This window comes from Cricetulus griseus, chromosome 5 (assembly GCF_003668045.3).
Source record: "Cricetulus griseus strain 17A/GY chromosome 5, alternate assembly CriGri-PICRH-1.0, whole genome shotgun sequence".
Lineage (NCBI taxonomy): Eukaryota > Metazoa > Chordata > Mammalia > Rodentia > Cricetidae > Cricetulus > Cricetulus griseus.
Window position 1 is genome coordinate 11,584,539 of NC_048598.1, and position 24,837 is coordinate 11,609,375.

The window sequence follows — 24,837 nt, forward strand, 5'->3', positions numbered from 1 at the left end:
TCCTCAGCCCCAACTGCATACTAAAATCACTCTGCCTAATTTGTCAGGGCTGAGTTGTGGACTTGGCTAGCTCTTAAGAGCATGTCTGGTAATTCTAATGGGCAATCAAAGTTCAGATGCCCTGCTCTGTGCAGTTGTGATAGACAGCTGAGGAAAACCAACTCCTTGCACTCACCAACTTCTGGATGCAGGCTCAGCACACATGCATGCTCTAGAACTTGTGTGACCTATACTGCCATGGTATCTGGCCTGGTCACCTTTCACCAAATTCTTTCTACTAGAACTAGAGTCCACGGGTCACCAGCATTGGATGAGCTAGGAGCACATTAGAAGTGTAGGCTCCAGCCACCCCCTAATCCGCTTAATCAGAAGCTCTGTGTTAGAGAAATGCCCTGGTGAGGTGAGTTACTCACAATGAAGTTAGGGAGCTAAGGATAAACCAGAGAGGAGAAGCAAAGAAGGTGGCACTTAATGCCATAATCTGGCCTTGAAGAGCAAGGCATGGTGGGAGGAGATCCATGATTCTGTGTGTTGACATCACCTCCAGGCAGCCCACTGCATCATCTATAAAGTTCTGCAGGGCTATGGTTTCAGGCCGATATGTACACAATCACTCAGCCTCTGCCCCTCAGAAGATCTGCAGAAATCTAAGAAGTTGTCTGCCCCTCAAAAAATCTGCAGGTCTCTAGAAGCCAAAACTGATATCGTGGCAGCTGTCCCCAGTCAGACCCAAGTTTAGATAACGAATCAAGGAAGCTGTATGAACCCCTGCATGTCAAAGTCATAGCTGTTTCCAAGGAAACATCTGAAACTTGGCTTTTAGCTCAGGGAAAATCAATAAATGTTATACAGCACATTACATTTTCCACTTTTGTTGTAACAACACAGAAGGCCAATAAATGTGTCCACCCGAGGAAGCAAACGATGATACGGCTGGGCTCTGCTTGTTTCCAGGATGGGTGGAATATGGTGTTCACCTGGTCTGAGATACACTGAAAGATGCAGTTCAAGATCAGTATTACCCAGTAACCCCCAGAGAGGGGCTGTGATCTGCTCTCTAGCTTAGAGTCACTGTAATGGGGGTGCTCCTGAAGAAATACAGGATGCAACTCATGACAACTGTTAGACTCCAGTGTAAAAACAAAAATGAGGCTTCCCAGAAGCAATGCACTGTGTCTGGTGTCACAGCCATGCAGAGCCAAGGATGAGTGCACAGGTGAGGCAGCTGGTGGGAACCTCAGATTTACTGACAGTCTTTGCATCAGGGAAAGATGGGCTGAAATCAAACACTAATGTGTTTCTGTGCTCCAAGGATGCAACTATCCCCTGAAATGACAAGAGCCTCAGTTAAATTGAGAGTGGTCCTAGCCATAGCCAGGTGAAAATGCATCTTTGTGTTAGAGTGCTCTGAAGTCCGGGTACCCTTTTCAACACCTAACCTGCTACAGTTGGAATTCCTGGTGGCAATCAAAGCCTTTTTATTTCTTACAAGAGAAATCAGGGAAGGGCTCAGGATGAAAGGGAAGAGTGTGTTCCACAAGGTAGACCAGAAAGCTCACAGTTAAGAGAGTGTTTGTCGCTTGTGTTTTCTGCCTCTCTCAGCAGCTCATAAAAGCCTGCACCACCAGAGACCATGTGAGGTTCAAGGTGGCTAGGATATCCTGGTGATTCTCAAATCCCCCTTCACAGGCTAGACCAAGGTGGCACACAGATAAATCACTGTGGATTTTATGAATCTCAAAATTTTTGTTTGTTTCTTTTTGAGACAGGCTGTCACTGTGTAGCCCTGGCTTTCCCCAACTCCTCTCCTCTCCTCTCCTCTCCTCTCCTCTCCTCTCCTCTCCTCTCCTCTCTTCTCCTCTCCTCTCTTCTCTCTGGATTTCCCTTAATTATAATAGAAACTTTGCTTAAAAACACAGAACAGTGAACATTTCAATGTCTCCGTGTTTCAAGGTTGCAGCTAAGACACCAACAGTTACAGTGTTCCTCATCAGTTATTTCACATTAAGTGCTGTTTCCTAAATGAAAGAAAGAAAGAGAGAGAGAGAAAGAGAAAACAGAAACAGTGCTGTACTTGAAGGGAACACAAGTTGAAGTATTGCAACTTTATAACCAAATTGAATCTAGCACCCTGAAAACAAATACTAACAGCCCTTCGTAGGTGTGAGCGCACTGAGGGCTGAAACACCCTTCACCAGCAGCAGCTGACCATTGCACCTGTGCACAGCAGCCTGCATAGTGGACACACGTTTGGTTCAGACTTCTACACTCAGGGATGAAAAGGAATCTGGCTGGGTCTCTTAGGTACCACAAGTTGTAGGCCATAGGTGGGAGGGACATCAGTATGTTTGAGTCAGACAGAGTTCTTCTGACAGACAAACTGATACCCTTTTCAGCCCAACCCAGAGCCTTCCAGGCCAAGGGAACACATGACTACAGGCTGAGGGTGCATCCCTGACTTGACAGCAGCTGTTCATGTATAGTGCCAGAGACTCGTGAGAAATGGCAGCCTGAGTTCCCCACAGTGGACACTGGCTTTGCAACCGAGGGAATCTGGGGCAACTCAGTGTAGTGAAAACAAGGTGTCTGTTTTAACTTTACATTTACTTATTTGTGTGTGGAGTTCAGAGAGCAACCTGTGAGAGTCAGTCCCTTCCTTCAACCATGTGAGTTCCAGGAACTACAGCCAGGTCATCAGGCTTGGCAGTAAGCACCGTGGCCTGTTGGGGCATCTTGCTTGGGTCACTCACTCTTAACACACACTGACGGAAGGGCCGAAAGCAGGGAGTGTCTATGTGTTACGCCTCCCTCTTAGCACAATTTAAAACATGAAAGATTAGTCCTCTCCAGTGTGGTTTCTCCACAGGGTCACTGTGGTGGTTTGAGAGAAAATGGCCGTCAAAGGGAGAGGCACTATTAGGAGGTGTGGTCTTGTTGGAGGAAGTGTGTCACTGTCAGGGCAGGCTTGCTTCACTCAGTGTGACAGTCAGTCCACTTCCTGCCACCTTCTGGTCAGTATGTGTAGCCAGCACTATGTCTGCATGCTGCCGTGGTCCCCGTCTTGGTGATCATGAACTGAACCTTTGAAACTGTGAGCCACCATCTCAGTTAAATGTTCTCTTTGTATGAGTTGCCCTAGTCATGGTGTCTCTTCACCACAATAGAAATCGCTAACTCAGGCAGTCACTCTGCCTGCTTTCTTGGGAGACCTCCCATCTTTACAGTGAGCCTTAACTGGTACAGCCAAACAGAAAGAAACACCGAGAAACAGGCTCAGCAGGCAACAAGTAATGTCAAGAAAGCAATCGATGCTTTTCTAATCCTTTAGCATTTATCAGCTATCAAGGTCAAAGGTCATCTCCCACCAGGAGAGTCTGCCTTATGGTCCCAGCTGCTTCTCAACTCTTGATCCTCTCGTCTCAGGCTCTCAAGTTGAGACTTGAGTTTTTGTGCCGTCATTTCTGTTTTCCTTAAAAATGGGTGCTTTCTTGTTCTGATGTTACTGAAAGTCCAGCAGATGAGGGAATATGATGACAGGGGCGGTCATTGGCCCTGCGTGAGTGTATACACGTGTGTGCACACACACTTGGATGTGGTCATAGGTTACACATGGAAAACAGCTACATCTCAGTCTGTACACAGTGCTTCTACGAGTCATGTTAGAATGAGGTGTACCAGTCTTCTTCGAGAAAAAGCACATATACTATTCTGTGCAAAGCACTGTGGTTTTATGACAGATGAACAACCCCTGAGGAGCACTGAAGAATAGAGAAGAACAAAGTGTGAGAGAGAACTGGAGAGAAGAGAAACAGAGAAGACAGAGCAAATCGAGGTGTAATGAGTCTCCAGGCAGCTTTGCTGTTGGTACCATGGGAGTGGCCGTGGGCTCAGGTCTTGGCTCAGATCCTGAGGAACCACTGGACCTTGGGGATTTTCCGTTCTGTTTTTATGTTCATTTCATGCACTTGATTTTCACTTCCTTTCTGAGTTTTAGTTTCTGTCATCTGAAGAACAGGGATGGCAATGCCTACATCTGCAGGGACTTTGTAAGAATAAGAAGCAACCCTGTAACTGAGCAAGCACAGAGTGTCCTGAGCAAGCACAGGGTGTCCGGCTCGAAAGTAGATACTCAAGAAAAAGAGGCAGCTGATGTTTTTAGCCACATTATGAGAAATAAGAGAAAATTCCAGTGGTGATTGCAAAAGTCACATTCAATGAGCACCTACCATGCGGGAGCCTCCAACTTACTACGGGCCTCGTGAGTGCTTAGCTCCCTAATTCTGACAAGGAGTTTGCAGAGCAGGGCTTGTTATGCCTTGATCGTGCTGCACCTTGTAAAGATAGGGTCTCTCACTGAACTTGGGGTTTGCCATTTTCACTGAGTCCCAGGATCAGTCTGTCTACCTCCCACCTGCCACCCTGGTCCTGAGATGATAGATTTACCCCACGGCATCTTGCTGGTATGGAGATGCTGAACTCATGTCCTCATGCTTGCACAACAAGCGTCTGACCCACTGAGCTATCTCCCCAGCCCTGCACTGAGTTCTTACCCATTGAGGAACAAAGTAAGCATCTGGAATGTTCCCAAAGCCTAGACTTTTCTTCACACCTGTTTCCAGGAGGAATGGGAGCTACAAGGAAGACAATGTCTTCTCCAAATTCTTCCATGTCACAGGAAGCTGGGAGCCATTTAGAGTCAGGCAGGATCTTTCTATAGGACCAGACCTCCCATATAGAAGGAGAAAATGAAAGCTGGGTGGCTAGGGCTGCCAGTAACCACAGCACTTTCGTGGCTGAGACAGGAAGAGATGAGGTTAAAGGTCAGCCTGGGTTCCATGGTGAGACCCCGTGTAGCGAGCTTTCCTGTTGCTCTGACAGAAACAGCAAAAGAGAGGAAGAATTTTCTTTTAACGGTTTATGCATTGGTTCTCAGCTTTCCTAACTCTGCGACCCTTTAATCCAGTTCCTCTTGTTGTGGTGACCCCCCCCCCCCGTCATAAAATTATTTACATTGCTACTTCATAACTGTAATGTCGCTACTGTTATGAATCATAATGCAAAGATCTGTGTTTTCTGGTGGTCTCAGGCAATTGCTATGAAAGGTTGAGAACTACTGGTTTAGGGGATACAGCCCCCTGCCCCACCCAGGCACCAAAGGCATGGTGGAAGTGGCTTGCAGCTATGGCAGTGGCAAAGGCAGGCAGTTGGTTGCCTGGCTTCAGCAGTCAGGAAGCTAAGAGCTTATGCAGGAAGCACATCCAGCGTACACCCCACTCAGCTGTACCCTAGGTCCTACATCTGACAGCTGGGCCCACATCCAGAGAGTTCAGCTGTCTTCCAAGTCAGGATTGCTGGTTGGGAACCAAGCATTCAAACACACACACACACACACACACACACACACACACACACACACACACACACACACACGGGCCTGCCTACAGGGAACATTCCATATTCAAACTGTAACAGGCCCTGTCTACAAACAAACAAAGGCTGGGCAGGAGAGACAGGCCTGACAGTAAAGTGCTAGCTGCACAAGTTGATAAATAGAGCCCACAGAGCGGGAGCGAGGTGGAGACAGGTGGATGTTTAGGGCACACTGCCTAGCCGGCCTTGACTTCTCTGTGATCTCTAGGCTGACCAAAGGCACTGTCAAAAATGCAAGGTGTACAGGGTCTGGTGGGCCATTCTTCCATCTCCCACCCTGGAGAGCGCCTCTGGAAGAAGGGGAGGGCGACTGTGGTGGTGGCTCATGAAGGGCCATGGGGTCGGGGTGGGAGCTAGTAAAGAGAAGGAGAAGAAAACAACCAGGAGGAATGACCCCAAAGCACTCTGCCAGGCGAGCACGGCCCCAGAGTGATGGTGATGGGGGGAATTTATTACTTTCTGTGTTGTACCTGATTGCAAGAGGTTTTATTACTATGAAATACAAGTCATCTAACGTCCTAGGGAGGGAAGGAGGAAATAAATTCTGCCTGGAGCAGGGCTGGGGAGGTCCTAGGGTTTAAGGACAAACATGGAGAGTTTCCCACTTGTAGTGGCCATCTATATCCCGAGCATAATGAAGTCGCCCCTCTTGGGAGGGGCTCAAAGCACTGGTCACAGACAACGATTTCTCTCTGCGTCTTCCAGGGAGCTGACACTAAAGCCCTGCAAAACACAGGCTTGCCCATCTGCAGAGCTGAAAAGACGCAGCGCACTGTGGGGCCATGGCAGAGCGGCATTTTAGTGAGAGCCCTCAACATGGCAAAGGGAGCTTTCCCGAATCTGCCCCAAACAGCAATGGCAGGACAAGTGGCCCGCCAGGTGAGAGGGGAGGGATGGGCTGTGAGGAGGCAGGCTCTGGTCTGGTAGGGCGATTTTCTTTTGGGGTCCTCTCCGGGAGGAAGAGCCACCTGATCTGTTCCTTTGACCTCACTTGAAGTTTCTCCCCTAAATGAAGTTTAAAAGGAAAAGCATCTCATTGTCAAAGTCCAGGAGAGATGGAGGTTGATGATCACATTTCCACAGGACAAAAGGGAAGAAAGGAGTCAAGGCAGGCTAGTGAATGGTGGGTCCACAGGAAGAGGAGGAAGAGCAAAGTTCTTGTTGTGTGTCTGTGTGTGTGTGTGGTGTGTGTGTGGTGTGTGTGTGTGTGTGTGTGTGTGTGGTGTGTGTGTGGTGTGTGTGGTGTGTGTGTGTGTGTGTGAGTGTATGTGTATGTGTGTGTGCGCGTATATATGTGTGAGTGTGTGTGTTTGTGTGTGTGTGTGTGTGTGTGTGTATGTGGTGTGTGTATGTGTGTGTGGTGTTTCAATACACATAGGCGTTTTGCCTGCATATCTGTGCACCATGAGCATGCAGTGCCCGAGGAGGCCAGAAGAGGGCATCAGATCTCCCGGGAATGCAGTTACAAAGGGTTATGATCCACTGGGAATGGAACCCTGCCCCTTTGGAGAGCAGTCAACCACTGAGCATTTCTCCAGCCCCAGAGTGATTTTTTTTTTTTAAAGAAAAAGGTCAGAGTTTCTAATTCAACATAGGCATAAAACGAGAAGGGGAAGAGGAGGGGGACAGGGAGGGCCGGGAGGAGGTGTTGGTGGGAGAGGAGGAGAGGGTGGGGGAGGAGGAGGAGATTGTTGTCAACTTTAGGGCAAAGCTTCTCTGAAGCACAAGCTTCTGTGACTGAGGAACGTGGAAGGCATCACTGGCAATAACTCATCCTAGAAAGGAAGAAAATCTTAGGTGCAGCAATTGTGCAGACTGCAGGTGCAGCAGGTGTGCAAGCAGCTATTTTCTCATAATCACTCTGCTGTTGTGTAGAGCAGGGCATGGAAAAAGCGCTAGGATAATTTACTATGGCTTACGAACAATAAATTAACAGGATGGCTTGCAAGTTTGCATTTCCTGCTAATACAATACCTCCTCGGGGTCACTGGCAAGGAGGCTGTCAGGCAGATAGTGCCAGCGACAGGTATTTCACTGTGAGGGTACAGAGTGCTACAAAGGATGACATCAGTAGCACGTGGTCCAGACCAGAGCATCTGTGCTCACAATGACCTGTGAGTTCAGACAGGACTTCAAGAGCCCATGCCTAACGTGGAACAAGCCCAATATTTCCTCACTCCCAGGCCCAGAAAGCACATCCTTGCCTTCAAAGCAAAGGAAAATTCTTTTGTTTTTGAGAATAAGATTCCAAAATGCCATCCAACCTTGACTGGTGTGAGCCAGGCTCCTGACTGAGGTCATAAATTAACCATCACTTGCACAGCTGAAGGCTGGCAGTCTGAGAAGAGGCCCCAGGATTTTTACGACCCCAGCAAACCATTCCTCGACTCTCCAGAAGGCAGAACTCAGGGCACACTCTCCAGAATTTTATGGCTAAGGGCAGTAGCACAAAGTTGTTAATCTCAGCACTTTGACTTCAGAGGCAGAGGCAGGAGGCTTGCTGCAAGTTTGGAGCCAGCTTCAGCTATGGACCGACTTCTAGACCAACCAGGGCCACACAAAAGACAAAACAACAAACAAAAACAAACTAACAAACCAAAACATAAAGAAACCCGACCAAAACTCTTCTTTCAAAAAATCTTGAGTAGGAACACACTATGTGAAAAAAAAAAGTCAAATAGAGCGGGCTGGAAGAGGGACAGCCTGGGACAAAGCTACAGGGAGTACTCTTTTGCTAAGAGCCGCTCTGGGCCTCATAGCCTAGAGGACAGTAATCCGAAATCACCTGACGCCTCTGTCAAGAGTGACGTGGTGGAGAAGGGGATCTTGGGGCAGGCAGATGAATCGGAAGGCCTCCTTCCACTTCCTGTGAATAGATGCCCCACTGCTATGTCGGGGAAAGAGGAAGGAAAAAAGGCACCCACTGCTCTTTTCTGCTGATTCAATTTGATACTGCATCCAGCTGCTGCCAGGATGGCGGGTGAGTCTGCGGGGAGCCTCAAGGGCCAGAAGAGGCTAATGGAGACTGTGCCCCGGCCAGCTGGTCTACTCAGAGGGTGGGAAGCTGTGGGGGAGGGGCTGGGTGACCGCTTGGTCACTGCCATTATCACTACAGCTGAGGGGAGCAAGACTTGAATTCTAATAAGCAGAGCCCCACGCAGTTCAATACAATTCTGGTTGGTACTGGAGCTTTACCCGGGAAGAAGAGAGGGAGGAAAGAATAGAGAGGAGCTCCCATAGTGCCTACTGCTGTACGCAGGTATGCAGGGCATCTTGGGGACAATCATAGGCCATTGCAGCCCCCTCCCCCACCATAAACACAAGCACCTGCAAAAACTTGTATACTAAAACTTCACACTACAGAGAACAGTGGCGGAGCAGGAAGGTGCCTGCGGGTGCAGAACAGGACATTCAATGGCTGGGGCGGGGCCAGTCCCTCTAGAAAGACAACGGGAAGTTCAGGGAAAGAGCGCCATCTTGGGGCAGGGCTGCTTCTTCCTTGTAGGTGGCACTAAGGCCAAGTGGTTCCCCCAGCCTGCTTTCTTGCTGTAAAATGACTTATCACTTGGAATTGCCTCAAGGCTGAAGAAAGATGACAAGGGGGCATGCCTGTTTCTCAGATGACTCTCCACAAGCAGACAGGGTGGACAGCTGCTCCTAGAGAGGCAAGGCTGACTGACTGCGATGGTGAGTTGCTTGGCCTCCCCAAGGGGACACACATGCCCCAAATCAAAGACACCCTGCCTCCCACTCCTCAGAGGCAGCCCAAGTGAGGGGCCCTCCCAGGGCAGAGTGTGCCCTGGTAAAGAACAGACAGGAGGGGGCCTCTGGGTCCTAGAAGGCTAAGGTGTGGTGTCAAAAGGCCCAGGTTTCAGGGGACACTCACTCTGGGACGTGATTTTTCTTACACCTTTCTTTCTGCTTTACTTCAAGTCCAGACAGAGTAGTGAATTCAGCAGAGATGCAATTTGAGGCCTGGAGGACAGGATCCCTCTGCAGCTGCCATCACACCTGCTTCTGACTGTGAGTGGGATGTCATGACAGAATAAAGGCACCACTGTGTGGCTCAGAATGACACGAGATCTAAGGCAGTTTGGGGTGTGAGAATACGCCTGGGGTACGCCTGGGCTGGAAGGAAGGGGAGGAACTAGCTTCTATTCTAGCAAGGAGCTACTCCAAGTATGGTGACCTTTGGGGCACTGTTTCCTCCTGCTGAAGAACGCCAGTACAGAAGGGAGAAGGTGATGGAGAGGCGTGGGCCCTCCCCCAGGATAGCCGCTTGGTAGTGTCAGAGCCTGGGGCTGTGTGTGGGGACCTCAGTGGGCACATTTTCAGACTTCAAGGCCATAGCCAAGCCATCTCCAATGCTCCCATTCATCCCCACAGAGAAGGTATTTGAGTGTGGCAGGGTAGGGTGGGTGAGAGATGTAGTGATGAAGTCTACAGCTTTGTCTTCGGTGAACCCTAATTCAAAATGAGCATCAGGAAGCCAGCTATGGTGGCCCGGGCCTGTAAATCTCAATGCTCCAGAGGTTGAAGCAGAGGACATCAAGTTTAAGGCCATCCTGGGCTACCTGAAGAGACTCTGTTTTTAAAAACTAGGTGCTGTGGATGTAGCTACCTGCCTGGCATGTCCAAGGCCTTGGGGTCAAAACCTGGCTCTGCCGGGAGGGGAGCTGTCAGATCCATGATGTCCCTGAGGTGACTTTTCTTCTGCCAGTTCCTTTGTTCTCAAAGTTCTAGGTGGGATTCTCTATAGAGAAGTAAGCTACACATCTAATCTAAGCCTTTCTTATTTGGACACCAGGAAGGAGAGAGATTCTAAGCCCCCCTGGCTTGCCTGGTGAGAAGATGACACACATGAACCAGGGGACCCCACCTCTGGCTTAAAGAAGTGAGCTGGTGACAGTGGATTTCATCATGGGCCATGACTGGCAGCCACATTCCTGGGAAGAGACTGGATCCCCATTGCTCTCAGTTTTCCACCCCCCCCCCCCGGGGGTGAGAGTGGGGCACTCAGTGTGTGAGGCTGGGCAGCCTGTCTCCTAGGAGCTCTCTGCTGCAGGCAAAGGAGGCCTGTTATCCGATGCTCAGAATCCTGCTGCCTCTCCTTTGAAGTCCCTGGGTGCTTCTCCTGGAGGGAGAAATCACGGCAGGCCGGCTGCTGCCTCTGGTACCTGAATGTGTTTTGACTTGGGAACAAAGTACTCTACAAAATGAGTCCCCACATCCGAGCTGGCTTTGAGCTGTGATCTCAAATTGGAACCTTTCAAGTTATTTCACATTTGGCCAAACAGGGTTCTTCTGTTTTTTGTTGATCCCCCTTTTCTTATGAAAAAATGCTGACCTAAAAGGTCCCTGGGCACCAGTGAGTTCTGAGGAGACCACACCGCAGCTTGCTCGGTGACTGAATCCATCTCTTATTACATCTCCTTCTCTCCGTCCGAGTAAGCTGGGCCATGCAGAGGCACAGGGGATCACTATGGACTCATGATTTAGAGGTCTAGTCAGCTTTGCTCCTGGCACCAACGCCAGGCATGAGGCCAACACAGCCTTGACCATCTAGGGCAGCCACTGCTCAAATCATCACAGACAAAGCAATAGAGTAGCTGTTCTCAATCTGTGGGTCATGACCCCCAAAGTCCTTCGGAAAACATAGATGTTTACATTATGATTCACAACAGTAGCAAAGTTACAGTTATGAAGTAGCAACGAAAATAATTTTATGGTTGGGGGTCACCACAACACGAGGAATTGCATTAAAGGGTCACAGAGTAAGGAAGGTTGAGAACCACTGTCTAGCTCGATCTGCCTGCTCCTCTTGGGGATAATCCAATGGACACACAAACCAACCTCTCTGACCCATCAGCAGCAAGTAGCCCACCAGCCCTCTCAATCCTCTCAGAACCAGGAAGGCCTCACTTTGGAAGTCCCTTTGCGGGGCCTCAGAGCTGGCAGCCTGTACTGTAGATGACTGACAGGTGGGGTATTCTGAGCTCACCCCTGCCTTCAGGACTGTGGGTCTCACCTGGAGCAGCCAGAGCTACAGGCATCCCAGAGCAGCAGAGATCTTAAGTCACTAACTTGTCCCTTGGTCTTGCAGACTCCACAGCAGCTAAGCATAAAAATGTTTGCTGAATGAATACATGAATCTCACGGGCATTTAATTAAAACAACAAACAGCCCCGGTTTGAGTGTCTTTCTTTTCAAAGCCTGATCTGACAGATTGTGTGGTCTTTGCCAGAGGGAATCATGGCGCCACGCTTTATTTCTAACCGCAGGTCCAGGTCCTCTGACTCAGCAGTGAGAGACTGACAGCCAGTGTGACACGATAAGCCCCCACTACACCCATCCTCCATCATGCCCTCCCTTCCGTGAGGGACTACGATGTCCTCTTAAAGCAGGCTCACAGAGAGCGCCTGTAGTCTCAGATGATGGGGCGATGCCCAACGTTTCTCTTATTGGCTGATGAATAAAGCACTGTTTGGCCAATGAGGCAGGAAGACAGGAGGGACTAGGCGAGAAGCAGAAGTCTGGGAAAGGTAAGCAGGAGAGCCCGCCAGAACGGGCGCAATGCAGCAGGCAAAGAGTGGCAGGCCCAGCATTCTCTGGTAAGCCAAGACCACGAGGAAATACACAGATTAGTAGCTATAGGTTAATAATTAAGACAGCTAGCCAATAAGAAGCCCTAGTCATTGGCCAAAAGATTTATAATTAATCTAAGTCTCTGTGTGTTCATTTGGGGCTGAAGTGGTGGTGACACCTGCTGGGTCAGAAAACTCATGCTTACACTCAGAAGAGACTATAGACAACTGAACAGTGTTAGGGCAATTAAAAGATCATGCAGGGACTTCAGAGGTTGGACTGGATGCCCTTTGAAATAGCAGAGAGGTGTGAGCTTCGGGGGACCAGCGATAGAAAACTGTGGTTTGAATGTCTGAACACCTGGTGTGCAACCAGAAGGCTGGAACCTTAGGAGGCAGAAACTTCCTGTAACTGGTGGGTAACTGGGGGTGGGCCTTGTGATTTCATAGCCTGGTCCCACTTCCGGTCTCTTCTCTGCTTTATCAATGTGGACACAATGTGACTAACCACCTCGCTCTCCTGCCACTGTGCCTTCTCATCAAATGCACCATGTCCCCTCAGAGCGTAAGCCCCAAAACAAACCCGTCCTTCCCCACATGGAAGAGAGGTGTGGGGACAGTGAAGACTATGAATGGAGATTTTAATTATGCAGAAGCCATAAGCCACAGATTCGGAATTCCAAGTTCATATTTCAGTCATCCGTTCTCTCGACCTTGTCACTTGCCTGGAATAAGCACGGTCACATGATCTCTGTCCCTGATCCACCATTTGGGAAAACTGTTGTCACAAATTTCTGCAACTGGATATGCACAGTGCACAAACCACTTCTAGGCCAGGCAGAAGCCTGGATGACAAGAGAATGTTCCAGACACTAAACACCTTCTGAGGGTTCGTCCTTCCGGAGAAAGAGAGTGCTTTTCTGCAGCCACACACAGCTGGCTTCCACACAGTCCCAGTGTTTTAGGGATTCTAGAGTTTTTATCTTCTTTTCCTCAACCGTGTGTCCACCGGCTCCCCTTGAGCCACTACCCGCATAGTTCACTCTCTTGTCTGATGCCCCGCTCTCCTCCCACACTCCCATCCTTCAAGCCCTTGGGCCAGCATCCTCCATGCACTACGGCCTTCACACAGCCCGGTGAGCTCTGTACAGCTTCCTGCTCAGAGTCTGAGAAATAATGAGCCAGGCGTCTCTAGGTAGAAATCTCACTTTTCAGCTGTGGTGTCTCCCACTGTCCCCACCTCCGAGCCCTCCCCAGAGCAGTAGCTGTGTGTGTGTGGATGTGCAGGCTACAGCAACAATGCAGCTCTCTGGATGGTGAGGTCTGTCTTGTTCTCCCCGTTAGACTGTCAACTCTGCAAACAACTGAATTATGTCCTTCCCTTTCCTTGCAGTTCCCCGGTGCCTGGGCCAGTGCTGCTCTGGGCCTCGGAGTGTTCAGTAAAGAGGTGGTAGAGTTCTTGGCACCCAGAAGTGAGAGATTGCTCACGCTCACTAATGAAGATGTTTTGCAAAAATAAGATTTGGATTCAGCATAAGTATGCATGGGAGAGAGACAGACAGAGGTGACAGTGGCAGAGATTAAAGGGCCTGAGAAGAGAAAGAATTAAGATGCGGCCACACGAGGACAAACACACAGACCTACAAGAGATGCCGACATATAAAGGCTCCCTCCTTGCCCAAACAGACCAACATATTCATCTGCTTCAGCAGTGGTTTAAGGCTTTGTGTTCTCAGAGGCTAAATCACATGCTATAAACCTGGGGACACAGGTGTCTTCCAGAATGTGTCCCCTGTCAGTCAGAGGAGTTTAACAGTGCAGGGTTTCAAATGCACAACCTTCGGAATGGTCCTTGAAACCCTTTATGGCACCACCACGACTTTTCCTTTCTAATGATCACCTCCTCATAAAGCTTGACCTTGACGATGAGGTCACTCAGACGTTGGATCTTCACCCCACGAGGGAGAAGCGGTGCCATGTGGTAGAAGGGGCCATGTATGCAGGTCTGCACAAGTCCTGCCATCCACCAAGGTGTCACTGCCTCAGTCTGAAAGGGACCAACAATCTCTGCCTCGCTCCCTTACTGAAACAGGGCTCCCCTGTAGCCAAGGATACCTGGTAAATCCAACAGCACAGAGGGGCCTCCTTCCAGCGTATCTCTAGGGGGCAACTAGACTAGAAAGACAAATTCCTTCCTATGCAGCAATTATTTTGATTTCTTTACTTCAAAAATGACTATAAAATATCAAATCATCTTTCTGTTAGACTGTAAGGCAATTTGTACCAATTAATGAGACAAGACCCATGGCTTCAAATGACAGAGGCCCAGACCAGGTCCGTCACGTACTCAACCTGTTACTGAGCTTACAGAAGCCTGTGTTTGCTCATCATCAAGATGGGGGTGAGAGCAGAAAAGAGATGTCACAAGGGCCAAAGGACACGGTGGTAAGAGCCTTGCACATAGCTCGTCAGCTCTCAAAGTTGACTGTCTGTTGTTAACATAAGGTATTTCCAAACACAGCTGAGAATATGCAGATAGCCAGAGAGCTCCTGAACAACCCAATAGTGTCATGCCACATGAGCCTTAGAACCTGGACACTTTATTCAGTCATAATTTATTTAGGGTGACTTTATACCTAAATCTAAGAGTTATGGTAGACCCTTGACTAACACTAGGTGCACTTCCTTAAAAATATTAAATCTGGCCATTACACAGAGAGACCCTATCTCACACACACACAAAAACCCCAATAAACAAAAAAGAGAGAAATTGAATTTGTTATCATACTGAAGCCTTATACTTCCATGAAGTATGATCAATACCACTTTCTATTCAAGATGCTATTAAGATTTCCATTATTTTAAATCCTGTGTGTGTGTGTGTGTGTGTGTGTGTGTGTGTGTGTGTGTGTGTGTGTGTGTGTGCATGCAGGTAGGTGGAGACTGGAGGCAAAGGATTCCCCTGGAACTGGAGCAATGGGTGGTTGTAAGCTACCTGATGTAAGTGTGGGAACCAAACCCAGGTCCTCTTAAAGAGCAGTGTGTGATCTTAGCCACTGAGCCAAGTCTCCAGTCCCATTGTATTATTTTTGAGATGTAATTTTATTTAGCCAAGGTTGGCCTTGACTCACCACATAGCTCAGGGTGGCCTTGAACTCCGGAGTCTCTTGTTTTGACCTCCTGAGTGCCGGGATACAGGTGTGACAACCTGCATCCTACAAAAGATGCCAATTTTATGTGGTATTGGGGATCGAACCCAGGGTACTAGGAGTACAGGTTGAGTTCGGGGACAGCTGGAGTGACATGTATGTGTGACAGGTCCTCTGATGGTGGGAGGTTGGGGAAAGCTTTTTACAGCTCTGCTTGTCTACATCCACCCACTGTTGGGGTCAGGAGCCAACGGATTTAACAGTGTCCCCCCTCCCCCAGCACGAGATACATAGCACAGTTAGGTAGGTCTTACTATACCACGAAGACAATCAAAGGGGGAAGGTGGGTGACGTGTGAAGGGTTAGATTACCAGGGAATGCTGACCTATGCTGTTTAGGAGGCAATGATAAACAAGCAATGTACCAATGTTTAAAAATGGAAGGAAGAATGAAAAAAACTGTCACTCCCTGGATGACTTTCTCATGAATCTTTGTATTTTATTTAACCCAGTGCTTTCATTTTTACTTTTTTTTTTAACAGATAAAATTTTGTTGTGTTGTTCAGTCTCAATCCTCCTGTCTCAGCCTGCTGATAGCTGGGATTACAGGTGTGCACCACTGTGTCTGATCGCTGCCTGCTTGAGTTTCTGTGTGGTCCCGAGTATGGGGTAACCCTTGACTTACTCTGTCTGTGGGTTTAGACTTGTAGCCTTTATACGTCTGGCCTCTGATGCTTTGAAAGGGCTCATAAACAATTTCCATGATTATTTTGAAGAGATGGGCATTAAAAACAAAGATGCTAAAGTTATTTAAATGGTGGGGGAGGCGCTGAGTGGCCTTTTTTGGCACAGGCAGCCACCTGAAGGGTTTCCAGATCTTTCCTTGGCCAGAGCTGAGACTGGCAACAGAAACAGGGCATGTGTTCTTCAGCAGTGGGGCCCGTTTTCAGCCATAGCTCTGATGGCTCTCTGTTTATAACCTTAGAGCGCTGCCTCTTGAAGTTAGATTTTGTTTTATGTCTATCCATACCGTATTCTCTAGGCTCCATAAAAAGCTGCTTTCCAAGTCCCCAAATGAAGCTTACAGAATCTGACTACTTGAAATGCAGTTAAGGCAAATTTGAAAAGATCCTAAAACAGGCATTTCAAATTGATAAAATCATAACAATATCTTCAAACTACCCTTGATTTCTGGTTTTTGTGAATAGGGAAAATCCTCCAGGAACTATGAAAGCAGGCCCTTTCATGACAGCCCACACTCACCACGGCCCACAGGCAGTATGTGGACAATGGAGGGCTAACTACACTGGAAACAGGGGTGACCTTGCCTCTGGAGACTAGGCTGGCCAGCTTTAACAGAGGTAGGAAATAGTCAACTCTATTTCAGAGTAAACACACACACACTGAAAGCTATCTTTGACAACTTATCTGTTATAAGCAATTTAAGTACACCAGGGTGTCTCAATGTTAACACCTCTACCCTGGCCTCTGGCCCTGTGAAATCTGGACTACGTGGGAGATAGAGACGTGTGGGGACTTTAAGGGATAGCCTAGGACTGCCACAAGATGAATGGCATGGCATGGCCATCCCTCCCTCCCACATGTTCCTCAACTCTTCTCTGGGGAGGCGCCATGGTCCTGGCCACGCCCTCTCTCTGTCTGTCTTCTCTTTAGAAAAGTTTTCTCTCATTGCTCTACTCCCCTTCTGCCAGCCTCTACTCCCCACAGCAAACTCCCAAGCCCACTCCTCCGGATGGCTGCAACAGGAAACAGTAAGCTATGCCTCTGTAAACTTGGGAGTACTGCTTTGCTTTGACATGCTATTGTTTTGGAGGAGTTAGGTTTTGGACAGGTTTGGAAGGGGCTCTGGAACAGAAGCTCCCCCACCCCGCCCCCCACCGCCATTTTCTCATAGAACTCCTCTCCCACCCATCTGTTCGGATGTAAGAAACACATCCATTGAAACTTCAAGACCAGAGATAAACCAGGGCTGAAGCCGAATGTTAGGCTTCAGTGGCAGAGGGTTTTTGGAACCCCGGGACACTGCCCTGATTCTGGAAATGGAAGGCCAGCCTTCCCAGACCCCACCAACACAGGCCTCTGATCACTGGTCTTTAGCAACAAAGCCCTATAACCACACAGATGTCATAAAAACAGGGAAGAGATGGCTCTTGCTTTCGACTTCCAAGAGTGTCTCACAGCCAAACATTTATGGCTTAAGCTATAAATGCATGGGAAAATGGGAGAAACATTGACACAACAATAAATGAGGGGAGAGACCGAGACGGATGGTGCCACAATGCTGTCTGTTGTCATTTGGTGCAGAGAAAATTAATTTTGAAGGCATTTCATTTAACTTTGCAATGTTTTGCCATGTGACATCTGACTATTTCAACTCCTTTTATTTCCCTTCTTCCCCTTAAATCTGAGAACGGTGGCGGGTGGGTCAGGGGGGAGGGTCAGTCTAATGTCTAATGGCAGTGGATGATCTGGACCCAGGCAAGCAAAAGTCACTGCTGGCCGTAAGGAAATGCCTCCCACTTCCAAAAGACTAATATGTGTTACCTTCCAGAGCAAGGCACCGGGGTGGGCTGGACGTCCAGATAAGGTTGTGTAAGCATTCGAGATACTCAGAACCCTCGAGTTTAAATCCAGGGAAGCAGCGATAGGCGATCACAGTTCCCACGGGGAAGGAGGTCTGGAACTCCGAGATGTTCACATAGCCGTTGGAAGAGGCTAGAGGTCTCAGGCAGCCTGTGAAATGTGAAAGGAAAAGAGGAAAGGTTTCCCTGGGCTGCCATGGCACTCTTCAGGATTGTTCGTCAGCAAGAAGACTTGGGCTATGTGGAGACAGATGCTTGCTGGTATATTTGAAATGGTACCACAAGGGTTGGCTACAGGGTTAGCGGGAAGAAGGAAGGCAAGTAACATATGGATTGGCACATCCATAGCCAGGTGAAGCTGTCCCAAATGGAACCTCAGCAAGACGGGAGGGGCTTTTACAAACCGGTGGTGCCCAGGCCCCATGCCCAGGAGGAGAGCCTGGGGGGTCACATGCTTATGAAGCTCCCTATGACATTTAAGGTGACATTGGACCACTGGGGCCCTCTAGGAGGAAACAGACTTTACAAGAGCTAGGGGTCTATGACTTGGGCAGGTTATGTTCCAAACTCAACACAGGCCAGAATCCTGCTTAGGCTGGCACTACTAGATTTCTAGATATCTGATATCTATTTTCTCTTGAAATAGGTCAAGAGTCTTAAAGTGTGCTCAAGCTTGAGAATTCCCCCAGAGGGCTTGATAGACAGGCTCCAGGTCTGAAGTCTCAGCAGGTCTCTGTGGAGTCCAAGGATGTGCATTGCTAGTGGCCAGGTGGGAGGACCCTCTGAGAAGCACACTGCCTTGTAATGGCTCTGCACGCACTCCAAACAGAACAAGTTGTGTGCTGTCGGAGAACAAATGAGAAACTTGTAAGTCACTGGCCGCCTTCAGGTCTTGAAGACCATGCCATTCCTAATGGCACGGAATTCTGTGTGCGCCATTCCCTTGCTGAGGGTCTCTCTCAGCAAGTTGTGAGGGAAGGCAAGAGAGGCACCAGGGATGCAGAACTAAGGACAGACACAGTCACTCACCCTTGCAATTGTGTGGTACCTACCTCACGGCTGTGCCTTAGGCCACAAAGGTAAACAATCTGAACAGGCCCTGACCCACAACCAGTCAGGATGTTTCTAGAACCTTCCCCCACCCCTCAAAGCAGCAGAACTCAGCATCTTTTTACTCCATCTCATGGGTTTCTCGATTCCTGCTACCTCATACCTCAGTGTGTGTGTGTGTGTGTGTGTGTGTGTGTGTGTGTGTGTGTGTGTGTGTGTGTGTGTACATGCGTGGGGGCTGAAGACTGATGTCAGATGTCTTTTATTGTTCTCTCTCTCTCTCTCTCTCTCTCTCTCTCTCTCTCTCTCTCTCTCTCTCTCTCTCTCTCTCTTCCGAGACAGGGTTTCTCTGTGTAGCCTTGGCTGTCCTGCAACTCACTCTGTAGACCAGGCTGGCCTCAAACTCACAGAGATGTACCTGCCTCTGCCTCCTGAGTGCCACTGCCGCCTGGCTTCTTTTGAGACAGAATCTTTACTGTACCAGGGGGTCACTGTCTTGGCTCAGCTGGCTGACATAGAGATCAACTGCCCTGTCTCTGTATACCAGCACTGAGATACAGATGCTCGCTTGTCACCATGCCAAGCCCAGTTTCTGCGGTCCTGCAGATCCCACCTCAGATTCTCATGCTTGCAGGCACTTTACCAACTGAGTCATCTCCTGTCTTAAAAACTCTTAGATGGTTTTTAATTTTCCTGAGCTAAAAACAGGTAATGTTTGCAGCAAAAGCAAAACATGAGGAGTCTGAGGGAGGAGTGGGAACCAGGAAGAAACGGCATCAGTAACTGAGAAACAGCGGATAAACCCATCAACAGGAACAAAAGGAAAGCATGGATGTTTACATGGTTCAGGTGGCTGACGTGGTGCTGACCCCGTCCTCCCTCTGTGATGGGGTCCCAGCTCTAAGATGATGCTGGTCTTCCCCAAATCACAACTGATTCTGCCCCACAGTGAGCAGGGCTGGCAGACACTCTCCAAAACCTAAAGTAGCCGCCAAAAAAAATGGCCTTTGAGCAGCCTGCCCTTCACTCCTCCTGAGGAGATGGCAGGAGCTATAATTTGTACGGCTAATCAGCACTGAGAGGGAAAGATATGCTCACTCTTGGTTGGAGACAGCCCATCCTAAATATAACAGTGGGAAACAGGCTTCCACTCAATAGCTCAATGGGATTTTCATTTGCACTTCTAGATAATAGAGATGCCTACTGGAGCTTTAGCCCCTGGATCTATAGGTGCAAATAAAAGTTCTAGAACAAAATGTCACTCTTAAGAGCCAATTACAACCCACCAGGGGGCTCGGAGAGGTGCCAAGCTGTCTGCAGCGAATTAGGATCCTCCTTCCTGTGTTGTGCCAGCTTGGCGGCCAGAGGAAAGCCGGCGCGTCTCCAGCAGCAATAACGCACAGGATGGGCTGAGGCCAGAGCACAGGCAGGCACCTACTGGGTGGGGTGGAAGGTTCTGAGCAGTGACAGTGCAGGGCTGAGGCCTGTAGCATTTGAAGATGCGTATATCTTAAGTGTAACCAGGTGCAGGCCTGTCATCCCAGCCACTTGAGGCAAGAGGGTCACAAGTTCAAGGCCTTTCTGGGTTATGCAGTGAGTTCAGGACTAGCCTGGGGAATTTATCGAGACCCTTCTTTCAAAATTAGGAGTGAAAAGGAATATGGGCATAGCTCAGAAGCAGGACACTGACCTAGCCTGTGTGAAACCCTGGTTTCAAATCCTGGTAACACCATAAAATGAAAAGAAAAACAAAAGGAATAGCCATTCAGCTCTCTAGTCGCTGACCTAGAAAAGTCATGTCTTGAGCAGAATTTGAGAGAGGGAGAGGGACCCAGATTGGCCAGACAGAGCAACCGAGAGACACATATCTGAACTCTTTAACACCCCAAAAGGCCACGGGGAAAAAGAATTCCTAAGGAACACGGTGTATTTAAGCAATAAAGGGGAAACTAGAAAGAGCATGAGGACACAGAAAGGATGTAGAGAAAACAGGGCTGCAGGGAGTGGCTGGAGTCAGAGGTCATTTTCCTCACCGGGGACTCCAGCCCTGGAATGAATCTGTGGCTAAAGATGTTTATTTGCATGAGCAGCCCAACCCAGGCGCCAGCTGCTTGTTTTGTAGGCAGTCTCTGAACAGATAAATAAAACCCACATCTCTTTTAGGGCAGGCTAGTGGCACAGGCCACAGGGCAGGAGTGTGGCAGCGGCTGGGCTCCTCTATCTCCCCTTCTTTCCTCCGTAGGGTCGAGACTCTAGAGCTCTCGTGTAGGAAAACAATTTATTGCTGATGATGGGGAACACAAAGCAATACCAGGGCCTGCCAGGTGTGATTTCCAAGCACAAAGTCAGCATTCATCTCAACTTGAACATGCCAGAGCAAATCTGAATGCCTTCCTTCTCCCTCCAATTATGAATTATGCATTGGCTTTTGGGTCCTTCAGACCAAGTCACATGTCAAAAAATAAAATCAGAATTAATGTGAACTCAGGGGATTATTTTTAAAAACAGGTTCCTCTGTATATGGTGGCCGGGGCAGGTTCTAAAAACGAGAGGGTAAATATTCACTGTGTGGTTTGGAAGCATTTGGATGTGATTACTTCTATGCTTTTCACGAGTTATAAAAAGGGATAACACTGTGTAGAAAAAACAGTCCCTGTACGATGGGCTCACTAGATTCTCTCTACAACTCAGTAAGTATTACACCCTGCAACTTCCATTAAGTAGACAACAATGCATCCATGTGTTCACAGCCCAGTTACAAAGTCTCCAAATTCTTTTAAATTTATTGTTATTGTTGTTATCATTGAGTGTGGGGGCACACACATGTATGTGTACTTGGACACACATGTATATGTGCAAGCCAAAGTGCCTGCGGTGGTCGGTTCTTTCCTACCTTCACTAGGGCATTCCAGAGACCAGATGCAGGTTGTCAGGCTGGCGAGCGAGCACCTCCCTGCTGAGTCCCTCTTCTAGCCCAATTCTCCTGATTCTTAAACTACTTTTATGGTTTTCTATGGGAAGGGTACGATGCCCAACATACTAAAGAATAAGCTCTCTCCTGTCTAGACTGGGAAACCTGGAGCTGAGTCACCATAAGGAGCGATGAGATTCTAAGAGAAGTCACAGAAAGACAGGGAGGACCTAGGTGAGGTGACTGCATTTTTCTGACATGATCTCTGTTGCTGTGTGAGAGAACCACGTGCGTTCTACAATGAAGTCACGGCAAGTACAGTTGACAGCAGCGGCTCCCATCCCATACCTTGACAGATGGGCAAGTTATCCCACGTCCCGTCATTACGGCATAACGAAACCATGTTGTATAGGTCAGGGTACCGAATCTTGTATCCTTCATGACAGGTGACGATTAACTTTTCTCCGTGTCTGTATGTCTTGTTATGGATGTCGGCATCTTCAATTTGGGGGAGGCGGCAGTCTGCAATAAAAGATGAGTATTACTTTTCTTGCAATTTAAAATGGTCAACAGCTTTACAATGAAGTTCTTATTTCCAGCCCTGGTCTCAAACTATACAACAAACAGATATGTGGTACCTCACCTGGCACCAAACTCAGGTGACAATGATAAGCTCACAGCCTATGTCACAAAAATAACAGGAAGAGGAACCCAGTGTGCAGGAACCACCTTACAAAACAATTTTATTTGCTGCCTACCACACTTCCTATCTGTGGTAGTTTGAATGTAATTGGCCCCCAGGAGCTCATAGGGAGCGCCACTATTAGAAGGTGTGGCCTTGCTGGAGGAAAGATGTCACTGTGGGGTCTGGCTTTGAGGTCTCCTATGCTCAAGCTATGCCAAGTGTGGACTCAGTTCACTTCCTGTTGCCTGTGGATCAAGATGTAGAACCCTCAGCTCCTTCTCCAGCATCACGTCTGTCTGCACCCTGCCATGTTTCTTGCCATGATGATAATGGACTAAGCCTCTGAAACTGTAAGTGAGCCACTCAAATTAAATGTTTTCCTTTATAAAAGTTGCTGGGGTCATGGTGTCTCTTCACAGCAATTGAAACCCTAAGACACTACCAGACGGTTGAGCTCCTGAATAATACTGGAAATGAATAAAGAGCTGGCTGTGTTTTTGGAAAGGATTTAACATAGTGTAACCTGTCATGTTGGTTGCTACAGCCACCCAGGCATGGTGCAGTGCCTTGCCTCAGCCTGATGAGCAAACATGGTGTGCAGAACAGCATGGAGGCTGAACTGCCTCTGCGTTTGCTACCAACACTTCCCATCTACAGTGTATGCTCTTCAAAGGATGCTAGACCAGTGTAACAATAGTTCTTTCCACCAGCTGCCTGGGTTCTGCCACCACTTTGGGGCCCCCAAATAACACACAGAGTCCTATATTAGTTACAATGCTGCTGGCCAATGACTAGGATTTCTTATTTGCTAGCTCAGTCTTAATTATCAAACCATAACTACTAATCTATATATTTTTATATGGACTTATCTTACCGAGACGCTGGCCTTATGTGTCCTCTCTTCCTGGGGTCACACGGAGACTCTCTCCCTTTCCTGTATTTCCCAGAATCCACCTTCTTTCCTAGTCCCGCCTAACTTGCTTCCCTATTGGCCAACAGTGCTTTATTTATCAATCAATAAGACAAACATACACACAGAAGGACCTCCCCCAACAGACCAGCACATACTATGGACAACCTCTAGGGTTCAGGACATCTGGGCATACTATGTCCTTACATGGAGTGGCTGAGACCAAGTGAAAAGGACAGAAAGGATAAACAGACAAAGTTTAAAGGGGAAGTGAAGACATGCAGCAAAACAAGAAAACAGAGCAAAGAGTGCAAGATGAGTGTCTGCTTCTGGTCCTATCTACTTATACAATGCATCGTAGAAACAAACCACAGTGCTCTTCCTTGCCAAGCTGGCACTCAGCTCATCCTACCTCTGAACACCTCACAGTGAGTCACCTGGTTTAAGTCACATCGGCCACTGTGTGTTTTTACCATCCCTTTCTGTTTCTCTTAAATGTTTCTGATTTTGTGTATTTTATTTTAGTGTTGGGGACAGAAACCAGGACACCGAGCCTGCTGGGTAGATGTCCTATCTCAAGGCTTTACTGCCACCTCTGATAAATGCTCTGATCTTAGATGCACATCTGTTTATAAGTATGACCTGGCGATGGGTTATACTCCAAATTTCTGAATTCTTAATATTTTTGAAAACAAGGCAAAAATCTAAGGGGAGTGTTTTTCCTATCAGAACCTTTCTCCGGAAACTCTCCAATGTGCTAAGGGATCTTTGGCTCCTTAGCTGCTCCCCAGAGTCTACTGAATGCACGAAGCAGCTGGAACAGCATTAATAAGAGCCCTGTTCATCAAGATGCTTCAGCTTGGAATTGTCAGCTCTGAGCCGCCGAGCCCTGGTACAGGTAGGAAGAGAGGACTTCACAGTGGCTGGCAGATGCTACTCTACAAAGCGCCCATCGAGGACATAATGGCTTTGGCGTTAGGTTCTGTAGAAGCAGCATCGGATAGGACACAGCAGATTCCAGAAATCAGGGCATGCACAATGGAGAAGACTCGGACAAGAGGCCCCCTTGAGACAGACAGAGAGAGAGAGAGAGAGAGAGAGAGAGAGAGAGAGAGAGACCGCAGAGGTTATTCACTGCAGATCATCCAGAAGGCCAGGCGTATCTTTATCTTTGCCACCACTAACTTGAGAGCAAGACCCATGTCAATTCGACACAAGTGACACAGGTCTTCCCCAGCTTTTCCCCATTCCCAGACCCATTCATGCTCCAGGCAAAGAAGAACTGCAGTGAGCCGGCACTGTCTAAAGTTCCACCAAGAACCCTGGGAGCGCACAGCCCTCTGAGCCCAGCTACGGGGCTTTGGGCACACCCGGGTGTCCCCTACAGTCTCTGCTGAAGAGCTGTCTACTACCTCTCATTCATGCTATACTAGGCTGTGGAAAACAGTGCTCTAAGTAGTCAAGTTAAACCGCTAGTTTCTGAGTGAAAATAGCCCAATTTCTTCCAAATCAAGCC

The 24,837-nt window shown here is 48.3% G+C and overlaps 1 protein-coding gene and 1 long non-coding RNA gene across 4 annotated transcripts in view; one reads left to right on the forward strand and one right to left on the reverse strand.

Moving 5' to 3' along the window:
• Positions 1-24,837, reverse strand: part of Susd4 (sushi domain containing 4) — a 111,513-nt gene that overhangs the window by 13,686 nt on the left and 72,990 nt on the right. For all 3 annotated transcript variants that reach the window (XM_035445671.1, XM_035445673.1, XM_035445670.1), the window contains 2 exons: positions 22,075-22,248; positions 17,728-17,916 (listed from right to left, as the gene is read on the reverse strand). In XM_035445671.1, coding sequence (XP_035301562.1) covers positions 17,728-17,916; positions 22,075-22,248 — 363 coding nt within the window. The remainder of the gene's footprint in view (positions 1-17,727; positions 17,917-22,074; positions 22,249-24,837) is intronic.
• On the forward strand, positions 8,301-11,701 carry LOC113836089. Its single transcript, XR_003486070.2, has 4 exons — positions 8,301-8,410; positions 9,012-9,117; positions 9,364-9,453; positions 10,238-11,701. It is a non-coding gene; the product is annotated as an uncharacterized LOC113836089 (long non-coding RNA).